The sequence below is a fragment of the Bemisia tabaci genome, chromosome 6 (genome assembly GCF_918797505.1).
Source record: "Bemisia tabaci chromosome 6, PGI_BMITA_v3".
In the NCBI taxonomy this organism is placed as follows: Eukaryota; Metazoa; Arthropoda; class Insecta; order Hemiptera; family Aleyrodidae; genus Bemisia; species Bemisia tabaci.
In genome coordinates, this window is record NC_092798.1 from 53,177,152 (window position 1) to 53,195,558 (window position 18,407).

Here is an 18,407-nt window from a genome sequence, read left to right on the forward strand (position 1 = left end):
TATTTTCTACACAAAAAACTAATGGACATCGTTTCTTGATAACTTTGATGGTTTTTTTCTCTCTTTGTATAGATTATTCTGTGACAATTTCAAGCCACAATGTCTGATCAGTTTCCATTTAAATAATTTAATAGAAGCAGAGATTTGGAAACGATGTAACTTAGATTTGTATTTTTGCAGTTTTACCATCACAATTAAAAGGTGCTGAGAAAGGTTGTGGTTGAACTTCCTCTCTAAAGAAAGAACATAAATACCCTCGTTTTATAAAACTTACCTAATAACAGGAAATCCTCCTCTTAATGGTTAACCCTATTGTTAGAACCAGAATTGTTCTTCTTGACCAACTAGATTATCGAGAAATGAAAGAAACAGCTACACGAATGGTGCGTGCCATGCATTGAATTTCTACTTCACATATTCCTCTCTCTCCTTGAACTTAAGTCAGGAAGCAAAAAAGTAAATTTCACTAAGGATTGATTGAGTATTAATAATATCATCAGTTCCATCTTTTCAATCATTAGAATGGAAAAGGACGTCCCTGTTCAATCACAAACCCTGGCAATCCCCGCAAGGTGCAGAAAGAAAACTCAGGAACCATCGAACATTAATCCTTTTTACTTACCAAATGGCATTGTAACTTTAAGAATTTAATCTAAAATTATGGTGCACAAAAATGACCAGGTTTTCTGATTTTTTTTTTCAAATTAGCTCAGAAGACACAATTCGGAAAGACATGCTACAGTGGCAAAGTATTTGCAGTCTCGCACCTCTCCCTTGCATAGCTCCTTCTTGCCCAAGAAAGTTGATTACAATGAAAATCAAAATAACTGATGAAATTCCGTTTATTTTTTTTACAAGGCGCATCGCTTGTGCGCATAAAACGCCTTCAAAAAAGCGACCCGCACAACACATGCTTAAAAACAATTGCCGTAGAGCTAATTGAAGGCGAATTAAAAAGATGTACAGACCTACCATACTGTAACATTACCTGTTGGCAAACTACCTTGCCTGGATTGAAGCATAAAACGCCTTCAAAAAGACTTGTAATGAACCAGAATCGATGAGCACAACATTTCTGTAGCAACAATTTATTGTCGCATATTGAATTGGGGGCAAATTGAAAACGACTATGAATAATGAAAAATAGGTTCGTAATACCTACTTAATGCATTCCTCAGCATTACCTAGCAGGTACATATCTCCATTCCTTATCATAATGAAGAGTGGAAGTAAAGTTAGTGGGGCGCGCATCAGATGCTACTGTTTTAGGTTTTCAGTACTTTTTGAATCAAATACCCTCACCCGTATGTAATGCCAATGCCAAAACTTTGAGCACGAACTTTACTGCGGATATTTTTGAATATGTAAAAAGAAAAGAAGCGGGACTCTAGCGCATAGGTATACATTATAGGATTTATGGGCGACAATTTAGAAAAAAATTGACCAATTTTGCGGACAATCAAGACTGATCTGATCTGGTAAAATTTGAGTGGGGAATGGATTTAGATCCTAGGTTTTCATCTAATTTTTCATCGAACTTTCTATCGAAACTTTAAGTCCTGCCGAGAACGCAGACTGCGGACATTCCTACGTTCCCATCGTGTTCGTGACATAAAGTTTGAGCGGAGAGGCGGCAACATTGATAGCGGCAACACGGTGTCACAGAGTGAATCATTATTTACAGCGTGTGTTTATTTACGTTCCGCGGTCTGAGACATTGCCATTGCCTAGACCAATTTTAGCCGTAACATTTCAGTGCAGTTCGATGAAATTTAATTAGTTCCTACCTTTGAATCCTATAAATTGTGTACTTTTACGTGCGGTTCTTCTATTGTTCCTCGTACACTCGAAATCGTATGCCTGCCGAAAGTTCGTGTGCATTTCCTCTGCTCTTGAATTAGGTTCCCTCTCTGCGTTGAAAATTTCGCCCAGCTTCTATTGCTGACATATTTCATAACGATCTCGGAAAATCTAGTACCTGCTAGGTCTTACTGGACTCTTTAATTATTGGGCTATGTGTTTTTTTGGTCTGTTGCCACTGATCTAATCTTCTGTCGAATGTATCGGTCATTATTCAGTTCCTGGGTTTACTACTGTCCCACATGAGGACTACAGTTTCAAGCTTGCCCCCTGCATTTTATCTTGTGTGTAGACTCAACTTTTCCTAGTGTACCATGCCATTTATAGGTATGGACACAAATTAATTCTCTTGCCAATCCGTACCTGTTGTTTTAAGCTGCTATCGTGTATAGCACAAGTGATCGCAGAACCCTCGTTGATACCGTATCTTGCCAATTTGGGTCTCATATCAGTGTTTAAGTTAAATTAATTAAATTTAAGTCGGTAGTTGCGTTTTTAGTAGTGTTAAGTTTATGAGTGTGAAAACTTTTCTTTGAAATCTTTCTTAATCTTAATCTGTAGATAATCTTGATCTTGCCGAAAGTGCTAGTGCCGGTGCTCTTATTGTTAGTGTCATGTTGCCGATACTTCCTCTCGATGTATTCATCCCAGCCGCAGTTCTTGCCAGGCGAGGTGGAATTTGTGCTGATCTATTGGACTACTCATTTGAGCTCAACATAAAGGTAGGAAAGTCTCCGAACTACTTTACATAGTGTTTTTATCAATTTTTCTTATCCAACTGTCTTTAGTATAATCGTATTGTCACCTATCCTTTTACAAAGCCTCCTAATACCACTGCAAGGCACACTTGAATGCAAAGGATTGTCTGCTGAACTGAATTGTATTACCATCACATGGAGGGGCAGTATTAAGTAAGAATCCTAGAGACAGGGTTTAAAGTTATTCTGCTTGAGGTTAGGGCCGCATATAACCACTCGATGATCACCTCAGAAGAGTGAACCAAACACTCCACTGAAATGTACAGAACAGGCTGAGCCGTTGCAGTGGCCTAGGATTAGTATGCATCGTGGTTCATAGCGATCCTCTGTGCCTGAGATGAAATAAAACCTCAACACGACTCAGTCTTGTATACATTAAAAAAGGATTAAAATTAATCTATGGTAGAGGCTCATAAAGTCTCTCCCATAGTTACATCTTAACTTTTCGCAAGATCTTATCATTTGTGTTCCATCTCACCCTAAGTGCGTCTTTTAAATATTTGTTTATGTTTGAGGTTACCTAGAATTCACCAGAGCCTTGAGCCCTAATCTCCAAAGTAAATGATTCAAACATGAATTTATGCTGTATTAAGACACTTGCATCAACAATAGAAGGCAGACAGTCTGACTAGTATCTATTCTCAAAGAATAGTTGGGCAGTGTCTAGCGAAAGGTAGCCGAGTAAAAGAATCTGATAACAGAGGAAGATAGTTTTGAAGTTTTAGGTCAATTTCTTGGGGTCCTAGGGGGAATTTTTTGTCAGTATCCTAACATATGCGACACAATTCCACAGAAGTTGCTTTATTTCAACCAAACTTCGCAAAAATTGCTCCTCTGAAATTTTGCTTCTGTGGATTAGGATCCTTTTTTAGGTCACATTTCATTGGAAATATTTGCTGAGAAAAAGTTTCCAAGTCAAAAGATATCATGAGAAATAGTTCTCTCTGTCATCTCACAACCTTCAAAAGTTCTTAGATACTAATGTACCACCATATCTGCAAAGGCGTGCAGAGCATAGTGTGGCGTGCTACAACTCAGGGATGATGAGGATTACTGACATAAAATTTTCAGTTGCACAAAGCAAATATCGTTCCTTTTATGCTCGCAAAGACGGATGCCAATTTTAATATAGCTGGACCAATGAAGCACAGTTTGCTTTGCTTCTGAACATCTCAGGTGTATGCACACTAAGCGATTTCACAGCTGTCAAATTATTTGCTGAACTGTAGTGCTGTCCTTGAACTGCAGGGTGGATGCAATGGTGAATCTGTGAAGGGGTGAAGAGGGGGATGGCAAGAAATTTGTATTTCACAGATCGAAAAGTACGAGATTCCTAAAAAAATCTCAAAAAATGATTTTTCTTTCTTATAAGATGTCGAGTCCTGGGGTAGTTTTAATCCTCCTCTTCCTTCTTTGATTCAGTCTCTAAGAAGAGGCAATTGGAAAATCAAGGAGCATGCTGGGACATGTCACACACATGGGAAAAATTGACTAGTGTTACCTCTTTTTGTAAACTTCTTTTTTTCTTCTTTTTTTGTCAGAGATAAAGTACCTAGTTTAATTTGGAGAAATATAGAGGAGAAAGTGACCATGTAGCCAAGAAATAATTTAATGTTTTCTAAGAACCTTTATTCCAGTTTTAGAAGTATCCCAGCTGAACATTTTGAAAAAAAATATATCTACTTGTCCTCCACTGCTTCTCTGCTTTCGCTCACCCTTTCCCTTCCTTCTTTTAGTGTATTTTCCGAAGGAAATACACTATTGTTTTACTTCCGCTTTTATTCGTCTCAGATGGTTTTGTGATCATGGACGAAAATAGGGGGGTAGGGGGGCCTTCCCCTCCCGAAATCTACTTGCCCCTCCCAAGGAATGTGAGAGATTTTGCTAAGTAATTGCGTGATATATCTTTCATATTTGAAGTTGTTAAAGGATCAACTTTTCGATGAGGACAGCTCCAAAATGCTCCTAATCGACTTAATTTTCCAAAATTATCCGGGAGATGTTCTCTGGACCCCCTCTTGAAGTTAAATAAGTCTCCCACTTCCGGCTTTGGAGCTGCGGGACCTCCTCACATCCTCCTTAGTGGGGTGTCTTTTTATGACCCCCCAGATTCCCCTTAATCAAGTGCCCTTCTGCCCCCCCCCCCCCTTCGAAAAGTTCCAAGTTCCGCCCATGTTGGCCATGTCATCGTGCCATGCTATGCCCACTTCGTCGGATTTGCCCTTGTCGGCAAGAAAGTGCTCTCATCCAATAATAAAGAGTCGCTAGTGTTTTTTAACCAAGTCGATTTTTTTAGTTTAAATAAATATTCCTTGAACTTTAATTTTAACTTGCCATATTTAATGATTCAATAGGATAGTTTTTCTCATTTCTTAGTCGGGAACGACTCCTTGCTACAAGAGTGAAGGGATTCTAAAAATAATGAAGTAATTTACATAGCCCGGGCTAATATTCGCAAGCAAGCAAAGTGATCGAGCTGCTGACATTTCAATTTTAATCATCTGTTATCTTGAAAAAACCGGGAGCTGTAGGTGCTTTGCAAACAGGAAACCGTCCCTCGTCACGGGGCTCGAACTCGCGATCGAAAACCAAACTCTCTGAAACGCCACTCTCTCAACTACCTATCCAGTTAGGCGATAAGATAGTGAATAGGAGCTATCTGGAAAACGGCTATTCGCCTTGGTGGCTAATACTGCCGTGCTAAGGAAGAACGCCGTATGAACATTCGAGAGCTGCCAAATTTCCCCGAATAAAACATGTATTTTTGAAGAAAATTATGCATATATCTCTATAAAATTTTCAGACTGTTTAGATAAAATTACAAACAAAATCCTCTCTAAAATTGGAGAAAAAATATTCATAAATTTTCCTGAAAACTCGTGATTTGTCGAAGGAAATTTGGCAACGCCTGAAGGTTCATACGGCGTTCTTCCTTAGCAAGGCAGAATACGTGAGGAAATAGCTTTTCCGCAGCCAGATACACGTTAAGCTGTCCTTCCATTTGCCGAGTTTCAATCTTCCCCGTTCAAGGACTTTCCCGGATCCCGGCAATCCACGTGGAAAGTTAAAGTTCCAGCTCAATCGCAACGCAGCTTTCAAGTCGTTCTGTGCAGGCGCTAGCGCTCGCAGAAAATATGGGATCGTCAGTGACGTTTTGATAGTCAGAGTCACTTAGAAAGCCATAATTTTTCATTTAATTTTTCGCTATCACAAACTCGCGAGGAAATACCACAACCAAGACCGAATTTCCCGCAGAAATCTCCCGATTTCGCGAAATATTTTGTGATTCCTCGGTTTACTCATGAGGAGTTTCTATTCTTTAATACATAGACAGACAAATTGCACAGGGAAAAAAATCTCCGCGAATTTTTCTTCCCAAAAAATGTCCTTCCCTTATCTTATTGAAATTCATTTCGAAGTCGTCCTTTAAAATTAGGTAGGAAACTCTTCGGACTTGAAAATAATTTTGGAAATTTTCCAGACCTACTGGAAAAACCTTCGTCTCTGATGAAAGAGCTTCTGGAAGAGATGTTGATCGATTTTTAATCAAAGAGCGCTTTTTGCCATCTTGCGAAATTAGGGAAAATTAAGAAAGCAAATTCTAGGATCTTGCATGATTCTCAAGAAGAAATTTTTTCTGCTTCCCTTCTTTAATCATCTCCAGCACATATTTTGCTCTCTCTATGTATTTCAACGCTAAATATTAGCATGAAGGCTCAACTTTTTTTATTTTTCTCTTCCCTTTTTTCTTGTGGAGAGCAAGGGGGGGGGGGGGGAGGATGGCTAGTACCGATTCCATCCATGAATGCTCTATGAAATTCAATCGCTTAACGAGTAATAAATGTTGAAAATTTCTATCACTTAGTAGGTAAATGAATAAAATCCTTTTACAGAGTTATTCAAAAGTCACGCACCACTGGCCATAACTTTAGTTCTAATTAAGTAAGACATCGATTTCCGGTTTGTGACGTTTTGCCTCATATTGAGAGGGAAACTTTTTTAGGTACTTTCCAGTTTTTTACCCCCTCAGGGGGAGGGGGCGGGGTACAACTCAAAAATTTCAAATGGCCACCCCCCCTCATGGCCAGTGATGTGTGACTTTTGAATAACCCTGTACATCATACTTTTTTTTTACTCTACTGACATCACATCTAGGAACTTAGAATCGTTCACCGAAGATTCCACTATGTGTATTTGTGTGTTTTGATGAAGAAGCGCTCATGGACGGTGAAACACCAAACCACGTATCCCAGTTTGCAACGTTGTAGACTTCCTGTCATCCTTTAATTTTTAAATGGAAAACTGCTCAACGTCAATTATTGAAAACGTCTTTGTTTTTTTCTTCTCTGTACAAAGAAAACTTTGTGAGAATTTCAAGGGAATTATATTGATTTGCTTTTCCTTCAAAAAAATAAAATGGGAGCAGAGATTTTTAAACACTGAAAACGAGATACGTGGTCTTGTAGTTTCACCGTCGACATGGTTTGTAACTACGTAATTTTAACCGTGTCGCTACTGCGCCAGCTAATTTTATTATTGCGTCAAAGCCTCAAAGTAATCAGCTATTGAATGGATAGTAAAGTATTGCGCCATTCGTTACAGCTTAAAACTCGCATTTAAGTCATCCATGAATTTTGTTCGTTCCCAAACCCGTGGACTAAAATGAATTAGATAGTTCCTTGAGCCGAGTCTTAAAAAATAGTATTATTTTTTGTTTTTACAAAACCGCCGGAAAAATCGTTTATTTGTCGCGATTCTGAGATGACAATCGCGTATAATTCCTTATGCTCTTACAAAACTTCTGGATAAATCGCGTGTTTATATCATTTTCGCTTATTTGTCTAGGCCTTTTTGAAAAAGACTAGGCACTTTCATAAATGCCTAGGCAATTAGCAAAGTTTCAATGCTTCCACTGCCTTTTTTCGTATTAGCCTAGGCATTTTGCAAAATTTCATATTTTCCTATCAGCCTGCCCCACACACACACCAGGCGCGCAACTATTCAAACTCCGGAGTAGGTATGTGGTATCACGCGGAATCGAAGGAAAATCTTGGGATTCCTCCTGACTCAAATTGCTGAATTTTATGAATGTAGTCATTATGCTCACATCGTTAAACGCGGGAATCATGCGCGCAATGATTCGAACTACAGAGTAGGTATGTGGTATGGTATCGCGCCAAAAGGAAGGGAAACTTTAACTTTTCGCCTGATTCTTACTGATGTTTATGAATGCAGGCGTTATGGTCGCATCGTCCACTGCGGAGGTATTAGCGCGCAGTTATTCGAACTCCAGATTATGTATGTGATGTGGTATTACGCGAGTGTGAAGGAAAATCTTAGCTTTTCGCCCAATTCAATTAATTACTGAAGTTTATGAATATATTTAATACGCTCACGTCGTTCAATGTGGGGTTCATGCGCGCAAATTTTCGAACTCCGGAGTAGGTATGTGATGGTGTATCACGCAAAAAGGAAGGAAAAACTTCATGAATGTAGGCATCATGCTCGCCTCGTTCATTGCGGAGAACAAGTGGGCAACTATTCGAACTCCGGAGTAGGTATGTGTTGTGGTATTACGTTCAATGGAATGAAAATCTCAGCTTTTCACCTGCCTCAAATTTCTGACCTTACTTATAAATTTTAGGCATTATGCTCGCATCGCGAAACCTATAGACCAATCATGCAAGCGCAATTATGCGAACTCTGGAGTAGGTATGTGGTGCTGTATCACGCAAAAATGAAGGAAAATCTTATCTCTCCACCTGACTCAAACTGATGTTTTTTCAATGTAACCATTGTGTTCGCAATGTTATACGCGGAAATCAAGCGTGCTACCATTCGAACTCTAGAATAGGTTTGTGATGTTGTATCACACGAAAATGAAGGAAAATCTTAACTCATTTCACCCGTCCCAAATTACTCATATTTATGAAAGCAGACAATTGCAGTCCACTTGCAGTCTGAAAGTAATTTCCATATGTTCCGATTTAACATATCTCACCAAAGAAGTTCAATGACCGAGTGAAATGAAATATTTCTCGTTAAATACAGACATCCACCGTCAAGTACGCTAATGTCATAGAAATTTAGGATAGGATCAATGGGTCCGATTTTGTCCTGTAGCGACACCCCTTTTTTGCCAGTCTCCTTAAATCTACGCACTAAAATTTCCCAATCACGCTAGGCACAGAATCGTTGTTTGATGGCGCTAGCGTAATACATAAGCATAAAATAAGATGATCCGTCCAAATACCAATTTTTCACATCCAACATTGACGGAGATATCGCCCATCGAAAAACACGGCGTGTGACATTATCCACCGTGGTAGTGTATCTTCCACCTTGAATTCATCCGCGTTTACGGAAAGCAATCAGTGGGCTGATTGTTGAAAATGGTAGACAAAGCTATAGACAAAGAAGACGAGAGGGATATGGAGGGATCCTATTGGTCGAGGCGGGCGGTTGCAATGAACAAAGTACGTAGGTAATAGACAGACTAACGGCAACCCACGAGAGACCCTAAAGCTAGTCCATCATTATCCCCTTAGTCTGTAAGGACCACCCATTTCAACCAAGAGGATCGCTCCATACTCCCTGTGTCTTCTTTGTCTATAGCTTTGTCTATCAATTTCAACTATCAGCCCGCAGCGCAAATGTTCCTCAAAATAATTAATCGTTTGATGAAACGAAGGATGAAGAAACCTATGCATGCACTACTGCTACGAATGACGCAGACGTCATGCGCCGTTTCTTCCGATAAGCAATATCTGTGTAAAGATTGGGCGTAGAAATTTGCCGTTTAAACAGATTTCATTATGTTTGTTCAAATATGAGCTTAAACCACCAAATTACGATCCTGAGACCAGCGTTATTGAACCTCTAGTCAAAATATGTAAATAGTAGTAGTTCTGCTCCGAATTCCATACAAAAATCCAGGGTTTCTCAAGAGAATCTTGAAGGATACCCCGGATGATTAACAAGGAAGTCGTCCCTGAAAATTTGGAAATCAGAAAATGCAAACATTATGCGCCCTTATTCTAGAGTGCAGAACTGCCGTGCTGAGAAAAAAAACGCCGTATGAGCCTTCAGGCGTTGCCACATTTCCTTCAACAAATCACGAGTTTTCAAGAAAATTTGTGCATATTTTTTCTTCATTATTTAGGAGGATTTTGTCCGTAATTGTATCTAAAATTTCTGAAAATTTCAAGGAGAAATGTGCATAACTTTCTTGAAAAATACATGATTTATGCGGGGAAAGTTGGCAACTCTCGAATGTTCATACGGTGCTCTTCCTTAGCACGGCAGAGAAGGCCTACAGCCAGGGTCGGGCCGGTTCGAGATCTCTCAAAATTAATTAGCCACTTGAATTTTACACCGGCGAAAGCATAGCCAGAGATTCCCACGGATAATTGAAGGCCCTGGATTTAATTGAGTTTACTGGCCCTTTGGATTAGCCTCCCCTGGTGGCTATGCAATTGGACCGACACCCGGGCGTTAGATTTGCGCATCTCACTTAATGAAGGGTCTGAATGAAGCCACCTGTTGTTTAATTGCTTCGTGTCTCCTCTTGACCACGGGGCATAGAGGAGGGATATTGGAATTGCCGTTTGCGTCGCGTCGCCGAGTTTTGCCGCGTGAGGGCGCCACGGGCGCGAGGGACCGGCGCGTTTGGCGGCGGCGAGATCAATGCTGGCCTTTGCGTGGCCGGTCTGTGCCCGTGTGTCCCTCGTCCCTTGCGTCAGTCAAAGCATGATCCCCTTCACAACTTGCTCGGTTTTCAGGCCGCCCCACTCCCGACGCCGACTCCAGTACCTCGTCCAGTATCAACAGGTACTTTCCAATTTTCAACCCTTAACTCTCACCTTCCGATTTCAGGTCCCGTTTTTCTGTACCTTTCACCGCGCTACGGAAAGAGGGATCTTAGTCATCGGGGGCGAAATTCTCTCGAGAGCGATTTTTGTCGATTTGGGTCAAAAATCGGGTTTTACGATCTAGACGCAGAATCCTCTCCGTTGCTCTGTAGAATAAAGTGAAGGTGGTTTAGTTCGTTTTTATGCCGGTCGAGGGTGTAAACTTGAAATATTGTCAGGAGATTTCGTGCCTTTTCCGTGGAAGACACGCATTTTAGACGCCTTTTTCTCGATACTACGGGTTTTGAACTTGCGGGTGTACTTGCATGGATAGAAGCTCTCAATATCCAGATGGACACGTAATCGTTTCCGGCAGAAAAATAGCACCATTAAACAGGTACTAGGTATACTTCGTTGTAGTAGGTTATTGTGCGATTAATCGGAATAATCGAGAATTGTCCGGGATTAATTTTCTCTCGAAGGGATTAGTAAAATTAGGGGCCCGCAGGCTTATCCAGGCTCGGGGCCCGGGGCCCCCAGAAGGGTGCGGGGGCCCGCTTGTGGCCGATCGATTTGTGCCAGTAAATTCAAGCCAAAGCCACTGTGACATGAGCCCTTTTTGTGTGTTTTTGTATGGATGGATCTGGAGGCTCGTGTCAGAATTGGACGCGTTTCTGTCGAACGGAACTATATGCCTTAAGACATGAGCCCTGAGACCCACAAGAATATATGCATAACAGGGCTCACGTCATAATGCACATAGTTCCGTTTGCATGCAGAAATACGTCCAATTAATATAGGTAGTTTGATTTCGTTAAAATACGTTCAATAAAGCTCTTTCATATGTCAGGAATTTGCGATTTAAGCCTTGATCTTTTCGTAAAAATTCACGCGGAACAAGATGGTGCCACTGGTTCTTTCTGAAATCACCTCCCAAGCTCAAAAAAAGCGCTCGAAGCTGAGGCCGTTATGGAGAGGACATCCCACGGTACCCTGAGAGTCCACCTATATATCTAGTCTAACTCCTCATGCATAGATAGGGAGCAAATACATTAGTAGGGTCGCCACTTCGTTTGGTAACTCCAAAGTTGGAACCACGGCAACCCTACTAATGTATTTGCTCCCTACCTATGCATGGAGGATTTGCCTAGAAATAGAGGTTGACTCTTAACGTAGCGTGGGATATACTCTCCGTTACGGCCTCTATTTTGAGAGCTTCTTTGAGCTATGGAGCTGATTTCAGAGAAAACTAGTCAGTTAAAATCGTACTAGTTTAATCGTGTTTCTCGCGAAATTTTGCGTACGGAAAAGTACTTAATTGTATATTCCCCCCCACCTACAAGAGCTCCATTCGGACTCTTGATCCTGGGAAGAAATGACGATTCGCCCATGATAGAAGCACCGTTTTCCCTCCATTCGCTCGAGAATCAATGATTAATATCGATATTTTAGAACCGATTGTTTTTCATGGGCACCCGTAAACGGAGGAAACGTATGTTGAATGGGTACATGTTGAGGAAAAATGGAGCGCTTGACACGGCGATTTCTCGACTCGCTGGGGGAGGGGGGGGGGGGGGGCTGACCACTTGTTGATGAGCCGCGTGCGGGAAATCCGCGGAGCAGCGGAGCCTCCGGCCCGGAGGACCAATCTTGGGCCGTGACCCCTCCTCACCGTCGCCGTCCAAGAACCGCGCAACCCCCGGCATAACTCGGTGTAGATAGGCGGTTTTTTCGGGCTGGAATGCTCGTAAGCCGAGCTTTTGTTTGATTAGGAAAGCGGGACTCGGGACTGTGCACCTCGCCGAAACGATTCATCAACTTATTGACCCACGACGACAACGACGACGACGACGACGCTCCAGTTTCCCGGTGCGACGCGACGCGACGTCGACGTTGACACAGATTTACGTCTCGGAGCGTCGCGACGACACGCCACGCCACGCCGATCGAAATTCAATATCTTCCAGAATCTGCGTGCCGCCTTCCCCTCCCATCTCCCGCCCCCGCCCGCATTCCAATTTCCGCCAAGGATCCAACAGCCCCAACGTTGTCCATCAAACAGGGTTTTTACGTTGAGTTAAATGCAGAAAATATACGATTTGAAGTACGATCTGGCACCCACTTAACCGCGAGGCTCCTGCAAAAGAAGTCCGGAAAAGTACAGCTTTTTTAAGGGGGGGGGGGGGTCCGGAAGTATTGAAAAAGTGCGGAAATTCCGCGAGAGGTCCGGAACTTTTGTCACTTTTTTGTCATTTTTGTCTCAATTTAAGCGAGAAATCCAAATTTTTGAAATTTTTCGAATTTCGTCTGATGGAGGTACGGAAAAAGTACTGAATTTTTCTGTTGAAGAGTTACTGAATTTCTTGGGAATGTACTGTAAAAGTACTGATTTTTGGCCAGCCTATTTTAGTAGACATGCATGTAATGTTTGGTATGCTAAAATGTGCATGTTTGTACATTAGGGCCGAAAGTAATTCGTAAAGTACTTGTAAGGGGAATGGGATCCGACTTTGCTCTACGTGGTCCTACGAGGTACAAAGCGTTTGTTCTATGAAAAAAGCGTACAATTTCATTTTTGAAGTACATACCTCATCTGCGGGTAAACAATCCGTGAGAGGATGAAATTGTCGCTGTCTCCCGTAAAGCGTGCGATCGTATCAAATTTTTTATCGCGTTGAAGGGCGTCGTTAATGGATTTCGTTTTAGATGGCATCTTTGAACAGCAGTTCTCGAGCGCATTTGCGTGAATTACCGCTTTGCGCTTTGAGCTTTGAGAACGATACAGCAGATAAAGGGAATTGACGTCCGCAAGCATAACCACAGCCTCATCCTTCCCAACTTGCCGACGACTTTCCAGAATTTTCGGCAAATAGATTACCGGGCTCTTTAAATCCTCCGATAAAAGAACACACGAGTATTCATTTTTGAGAGAAAAGTACGTAGCGTTCATACGAGGACTCACTGTCGAGTGTCAACATGAAAGCAATTTCGTAGGAGGGCCACCCTCGCAAAATGCAGAAGCAAAAAGCTCTCACTCGTCCACTTTTAGCTTAAATTTTTTTCTTCGTTTCATATTTTTGATTGATGGTTGATTTCGGCACCTCTCTGACGTAAGGACGCATCTCAATCAGTGGCGAGGCGTGAATGATCGATTATCGATATCTCGCCATTCGAAGCTATGGTAAAGAATCGATCATTAAGATGTTCGCTGCGAACACCCTGTTAATCGATCCTTTACTATAGGTGTAAATGACAGATCAATCGATGTATCGCAAAGCACGCCACGCCACTGCTCAATTTCCGCGTGAGCCATGCTCCCCGTACCTTTTCACACTTTTCGGGGCTCACGCGTAGTAGCGAGGCTTGAATGATCGATTATTGGTGTTTCACCCATTTAAAGCTATGGTAAAGAGTCGAATAATAAGGTGTTCGTTGCGAACACCCTGTCTATCGATCCTTTTCTATAGGTTTAACGATACGCCCTTACGTCAGAGGAGCGACGATTTACGGTGAAAGAACTATACCCCGTATCTCGATTTGCGATGGTGTAAATCTTATGTCTCATTTCGTCTTTCTACGTAAAGGCCTGATGACGGTTTTAGTTCAAAATGTCGTTTGATTTTTCACTTTTTTTTCAACAGTTTTCTCTGAGAATTTGTGCAAAAGTTTGGCTTTCACAATTTGGTTTAGTAGTTCATTATTGCTACGGTTTCAAGTTGTCATCATTCAGTCGGAAGAACGTAATTATAATGCACTGTTACAAAGTTCTTATTCGCATATCGCATTTGTCCACTGAGAAGTTCACTGATTGTTTCAAAAACACGCCAAAATCAGCAAAACGTCGGACAAAAATTGCATAGTTTTATTCTTATAAATAATTTAATTTTTTGAGTCCATTTTGCAGCCTCGGAATTGAATTAAGTTCCACCTTGTGAAAATCGCCAAAATGTTCAATATTTAAAAATACGTTTGCAGCAAATAACGCTAGTTATCAATTTCCTTTGCGTGAAAAAGATAAATGATAATTACTCGTAACATTTGTTTATTATATTTTTACGGCTACGAATAAAATACGCATTCCAAGTTGAAAAAAATCGGGCTGTGCTCTAATAGCCTACTCTATCTTCAGCAATTTTGAAAAACCGACATACCACCTGTGTCATCATGCATACAATTCATTTCCACAGTTGCATACCGATCCGACTCAACCCTGACTTATTGAGCTCATCAGAGCGAGATAATGGAAAGCCAGCTATTTGTGGTTTTCTGAAAATTTGATTTTTGATGACGATCTTTTCAGTACATCACGACTGAAATGTAAATCAAATTTCAACACATATAATTATTTTCGCTGATAAGGCGTCCGTAAATGTTTTTTCTTAACATTTTGGTGAGTAATTTTAATTATGTAATATTTAAGCGCGCAAAGGCGCAACCATAGCATAATAACTGTTTTTAATTCATAGAATAAAAAGTAAAATGAAAAAACAAACGCTTAATTTTAATAGGTGAGCCAAACAGGGACGTAAAACAAGGTATCTTTAGTTTATCGGTCCGTAGACTCAAAGGCGGATGTTAGATGTTAGATGTCGCGTTGATGCGGTTGACGTGGGCACGGCGCCTTCATGCCACTATTCGTGCTTCACTACTGTCCGCGTTGCATATACGATGGATTGAAGGCGCGCTGACAACTAGCAACAACCTAGCGCCGGGTGCTCCGCTCTTTTAGAAGAACCAATTGAATCAGGACTTGTGGAAACCGCTTTTCATTAACCGCGGTCCATTTTTCCGGTCCTCAGTTTTTTGAGTTGATAATAATTTTCGGAGTTGGATGCAACCACGAAAGTGGCGTAAATACTTGTCTCCGGGTTTACTCAATCCCAAAACGAGTCCTTTCATCACTTTTATGGTTATATCAACTGGACGTATTTATGCTAAAAGGAACTATGTGCATAGGGGTTGCGTGTGACATAGTTCCTTTTAGCATAAATACGTCCAACTCTTTAAATATCAAGTCAAAAAAACTGAAGACTGGTAAAATGGACATTAGCTGTTTTCGCACGTCCCGATTCAATTGAAAATTATGTTTTAATCGTCTCACCGATATCACGTCAAGATAAAAAAAAAACTAAACTTGTCGACTTTTTTTCCACTTTTCACTATTTTCGAACTAAACATTTCCTTCCTTACAATTACCTAGCTATTTTTTTTTTTTTCTTCTTGAGTCCCAAATTTTCTCATGAAACTCCTCAATAGTCATCTTCTCGCCTTGAGTTGAGGTTTGCCCTCTTTTAAAATTTGATAGGTATACCTCGAGCATACGTTAAATTTTTACCAGAGGACAAGACTTTTAGTCTCACAAGAGCTCAAAAATGTTCTTCAAACTACACAATTTGCAGATTACATGCTCCCTTAACTCTGAAAATGATATCTAAAGCTTCGCTTTGTAAACGGAACATATTATATAAGGTGGTAGAGTTGAAGGAACGCTAATACTTATTTCCCGTCTGGAGGTATCGCGAGAAAAGTGCCCAGAGGTCTCATCACTGCCAATTCATTTCTTTCCAATTCTTGAGTATTGTCTCGCGCATCTCGAGTTAGATATCACCAAAAAATGAGAATAACTCAATTCTTCCAAAAATGTTGGTTAATGCCCTTTTATCTCTAATCTATAATGATCTATGAATGGGCAATTCCAAGAATCTTGTTCTAGAATCTTGAAAAATCCACAAGAGATCGGAAAATTTAGTTCCTGGACACTGCGTGATACTATTTTAACGATGGAAACGCAATTTTTAATTTCCTCTTCAACAGAAGACAACTCACAAACACACTGCACTACGTTTAGAGGTACAAAGAGTTTCCAGTGCGCCTTCAATCCATTTCATATGCAACGCAGATAGCATTGAAGCACGAATAGTGGCATGAACGCGCCGTGTCTCCGTCAACCGCATCATCGACGCGACGCGACGTCCAGCCTGCGCTCTGAGTCCCCAGACCTTAGGGCCTTATTTTATTTCCCTGTTTCACTCTCTATTGTTTTAATTTAAGTATTTATTTTTAAACACAAACGCGTCATTCTGCTCTGGCAGCGTCTTTGCACGCAACCAGAATTTTTGCTAAATGCCTAAAATTAAAATAAAAAAAAAGCCAAAATAGTGATCAACCCCACCTGAAAATTTCAATCTCGTATGAACGTAATAGAGAATTAACCTCTTTTGTCGTTAATAACTTCAATCATTATCAATAGATGCATGTTATGGAACGAAAAAACCCTTTTTTGATTCAGAGACTAAATGCTGAATATAGTCGCGTTTCCCTTCGGGACACTTAACAGTGTTGAGGCTTGACAAGCGACTATATCGATGTTTTTCTTTTTGAAGCTGTAATAACGAATCGATTATTATATGACGTTCGTTGCAAATGCCCTGATAATACATTTTTTTCTATAGGTTTGAATGGCATATCAATCGATACATCGTCAGTGGCGGATCAAGAATGAGTTGGAGGGGAGGTGACCATATGCTGATGTCGAGTAGGGGCTGGGGGGGGGGGGGGGGGGCTCAAAGCAAGGGAGGTTCGGGGGCCTCCTCCGATGAATTTTCAAAAAATAACTTCTCCCGGCTTGCATTTTAAGCAGTTTTAGCGTACCATTTGTGCAGTATTTGAAATTTAATAATCAAATAATAATAAAATACCTCTTTTAGAGGAATTTTATTTTGATGTGTAGCCTATTAATTTCTGCGGTATCTAGTAATCTTTGGCTCAGTAAACTTTTTTAAATCGTTCTGAAGTTCTGTCTTGACACCATTTCAGTAAATCTTTAGGAGCACTTTTATCTCTCCCTCTTTTCCCCCCTTCCTCCTTTTTCCCTTTCTTGTCCCCTTTTTTTGGCCCAAGGGGAGGGCCCCCCTTAGATCCGCCACTGTACATCGCAAATCACGCCACGCCTCTGATCCATCATCTTGTGTCTGCGCTTATCGGAGAGTCCGTATCAAACACAAACCCGATTTCGGAAAAAATTGGATATTTTTGGTTTTTCGAATTGGAAATTCATGTTGTGTTAGGCGGTGAATTATGGTAGGAAACGTGGAAAACCACAAAAGCGGGGCAATCAATGGCGTGATTCCATGCCTCGGAAGGGAACCAACGAAACGATCTCCCGTCCAGTAAATCCTCGTCAATGGAGCGTAGATTCCCGCTCCCCCACCCGGACACACCGGTCCCCGGTCCCGGTCCCGGTGCGGGATCTGGGGCCGACGCCGGGCGCCGCACAATGGTTCGAGTCAATTAGAGAGGTCGCACATGAAATTTTTGACAAAAACTGCAAATTTTTATGCTTATTTCGTCACATTTTAAACTTTAGAGAGTGATTTACCTTAGAAGAAAATTTCACGAGAAAATCAATGGAACCACTCTTAGAACCTCAAAGTTTTGTATAAACGGAGTTATATGAGCTCAAAGTTTCCAAATTTTGTCCGACCTCTCTTACTGATTCGATCCACTGCACGGCGGGCGGGACGGCTCCCGCGGGAACGGCGACCGCAACCCGCGACGCAGCCCACTCACTCGTGCACCCTCAAGTAGCCGAGTGTCATTGATGAGGTCATCAACGCCCCCCCCCCCCCACCCCCAACCCCTCCCCCGCCCACAAACAGAGGGACGAGGGCTCGTCAAAGTCTCGCCCGGTTGACGTCATCCCGGGCCGCCCCCCACCCACTCGACCCCTGATCCGGTAGTTTCCACAACTATCGCGTCGCCACTCGCCACGCTCCTTTCACCACCCTCGGCCAAATGTAATCGGCCGGCAATTTCCCTCCCCCCTCCCCCCGGCTCCGCGCCGCGGTATGAGCTTTAGCACCGAGGAAATTGCGTCCTCCACCAGCGTCCCACCGTTCGAGCTCGAATGGAGTTCAGGCGGGGAGGATAACGTAACTGA

The 18,407-nt window shown here is 41.6% G+C and overlaps 1 protein-coding gene across 3 annotated transcripts in view; it reads left to right on the forward strand.

Moving 5' to 3' along the window:
- Positions 1-1,640: 1,640 nt before the first annotated feature.
- Positions 1,641-18,407, forward strand: part of LOC109042004 (uncharacterized) — a 349,059-nt gene continuing 332,292 nt past the window's right edge. For 2 of the 3 annotated variants that reach the window (XM_019058540.2, XM_072301973.1), the window contains exon 1: positions 10,216-10,448. In XM_019058540.2, the coding sequence (XP_018914085.2) occupies positions 10,305-10,448 (144 nt within the window). In that variant the 5' untranslated portion in view covers positions 10,216-10,304. Of the gene's footprint in view, positions 2,583-10,215; positions 10,449-18,407 lie in introns of those variants that run through there. The other variant, XM_019058538.2, reaches the window with a different exon arrangement.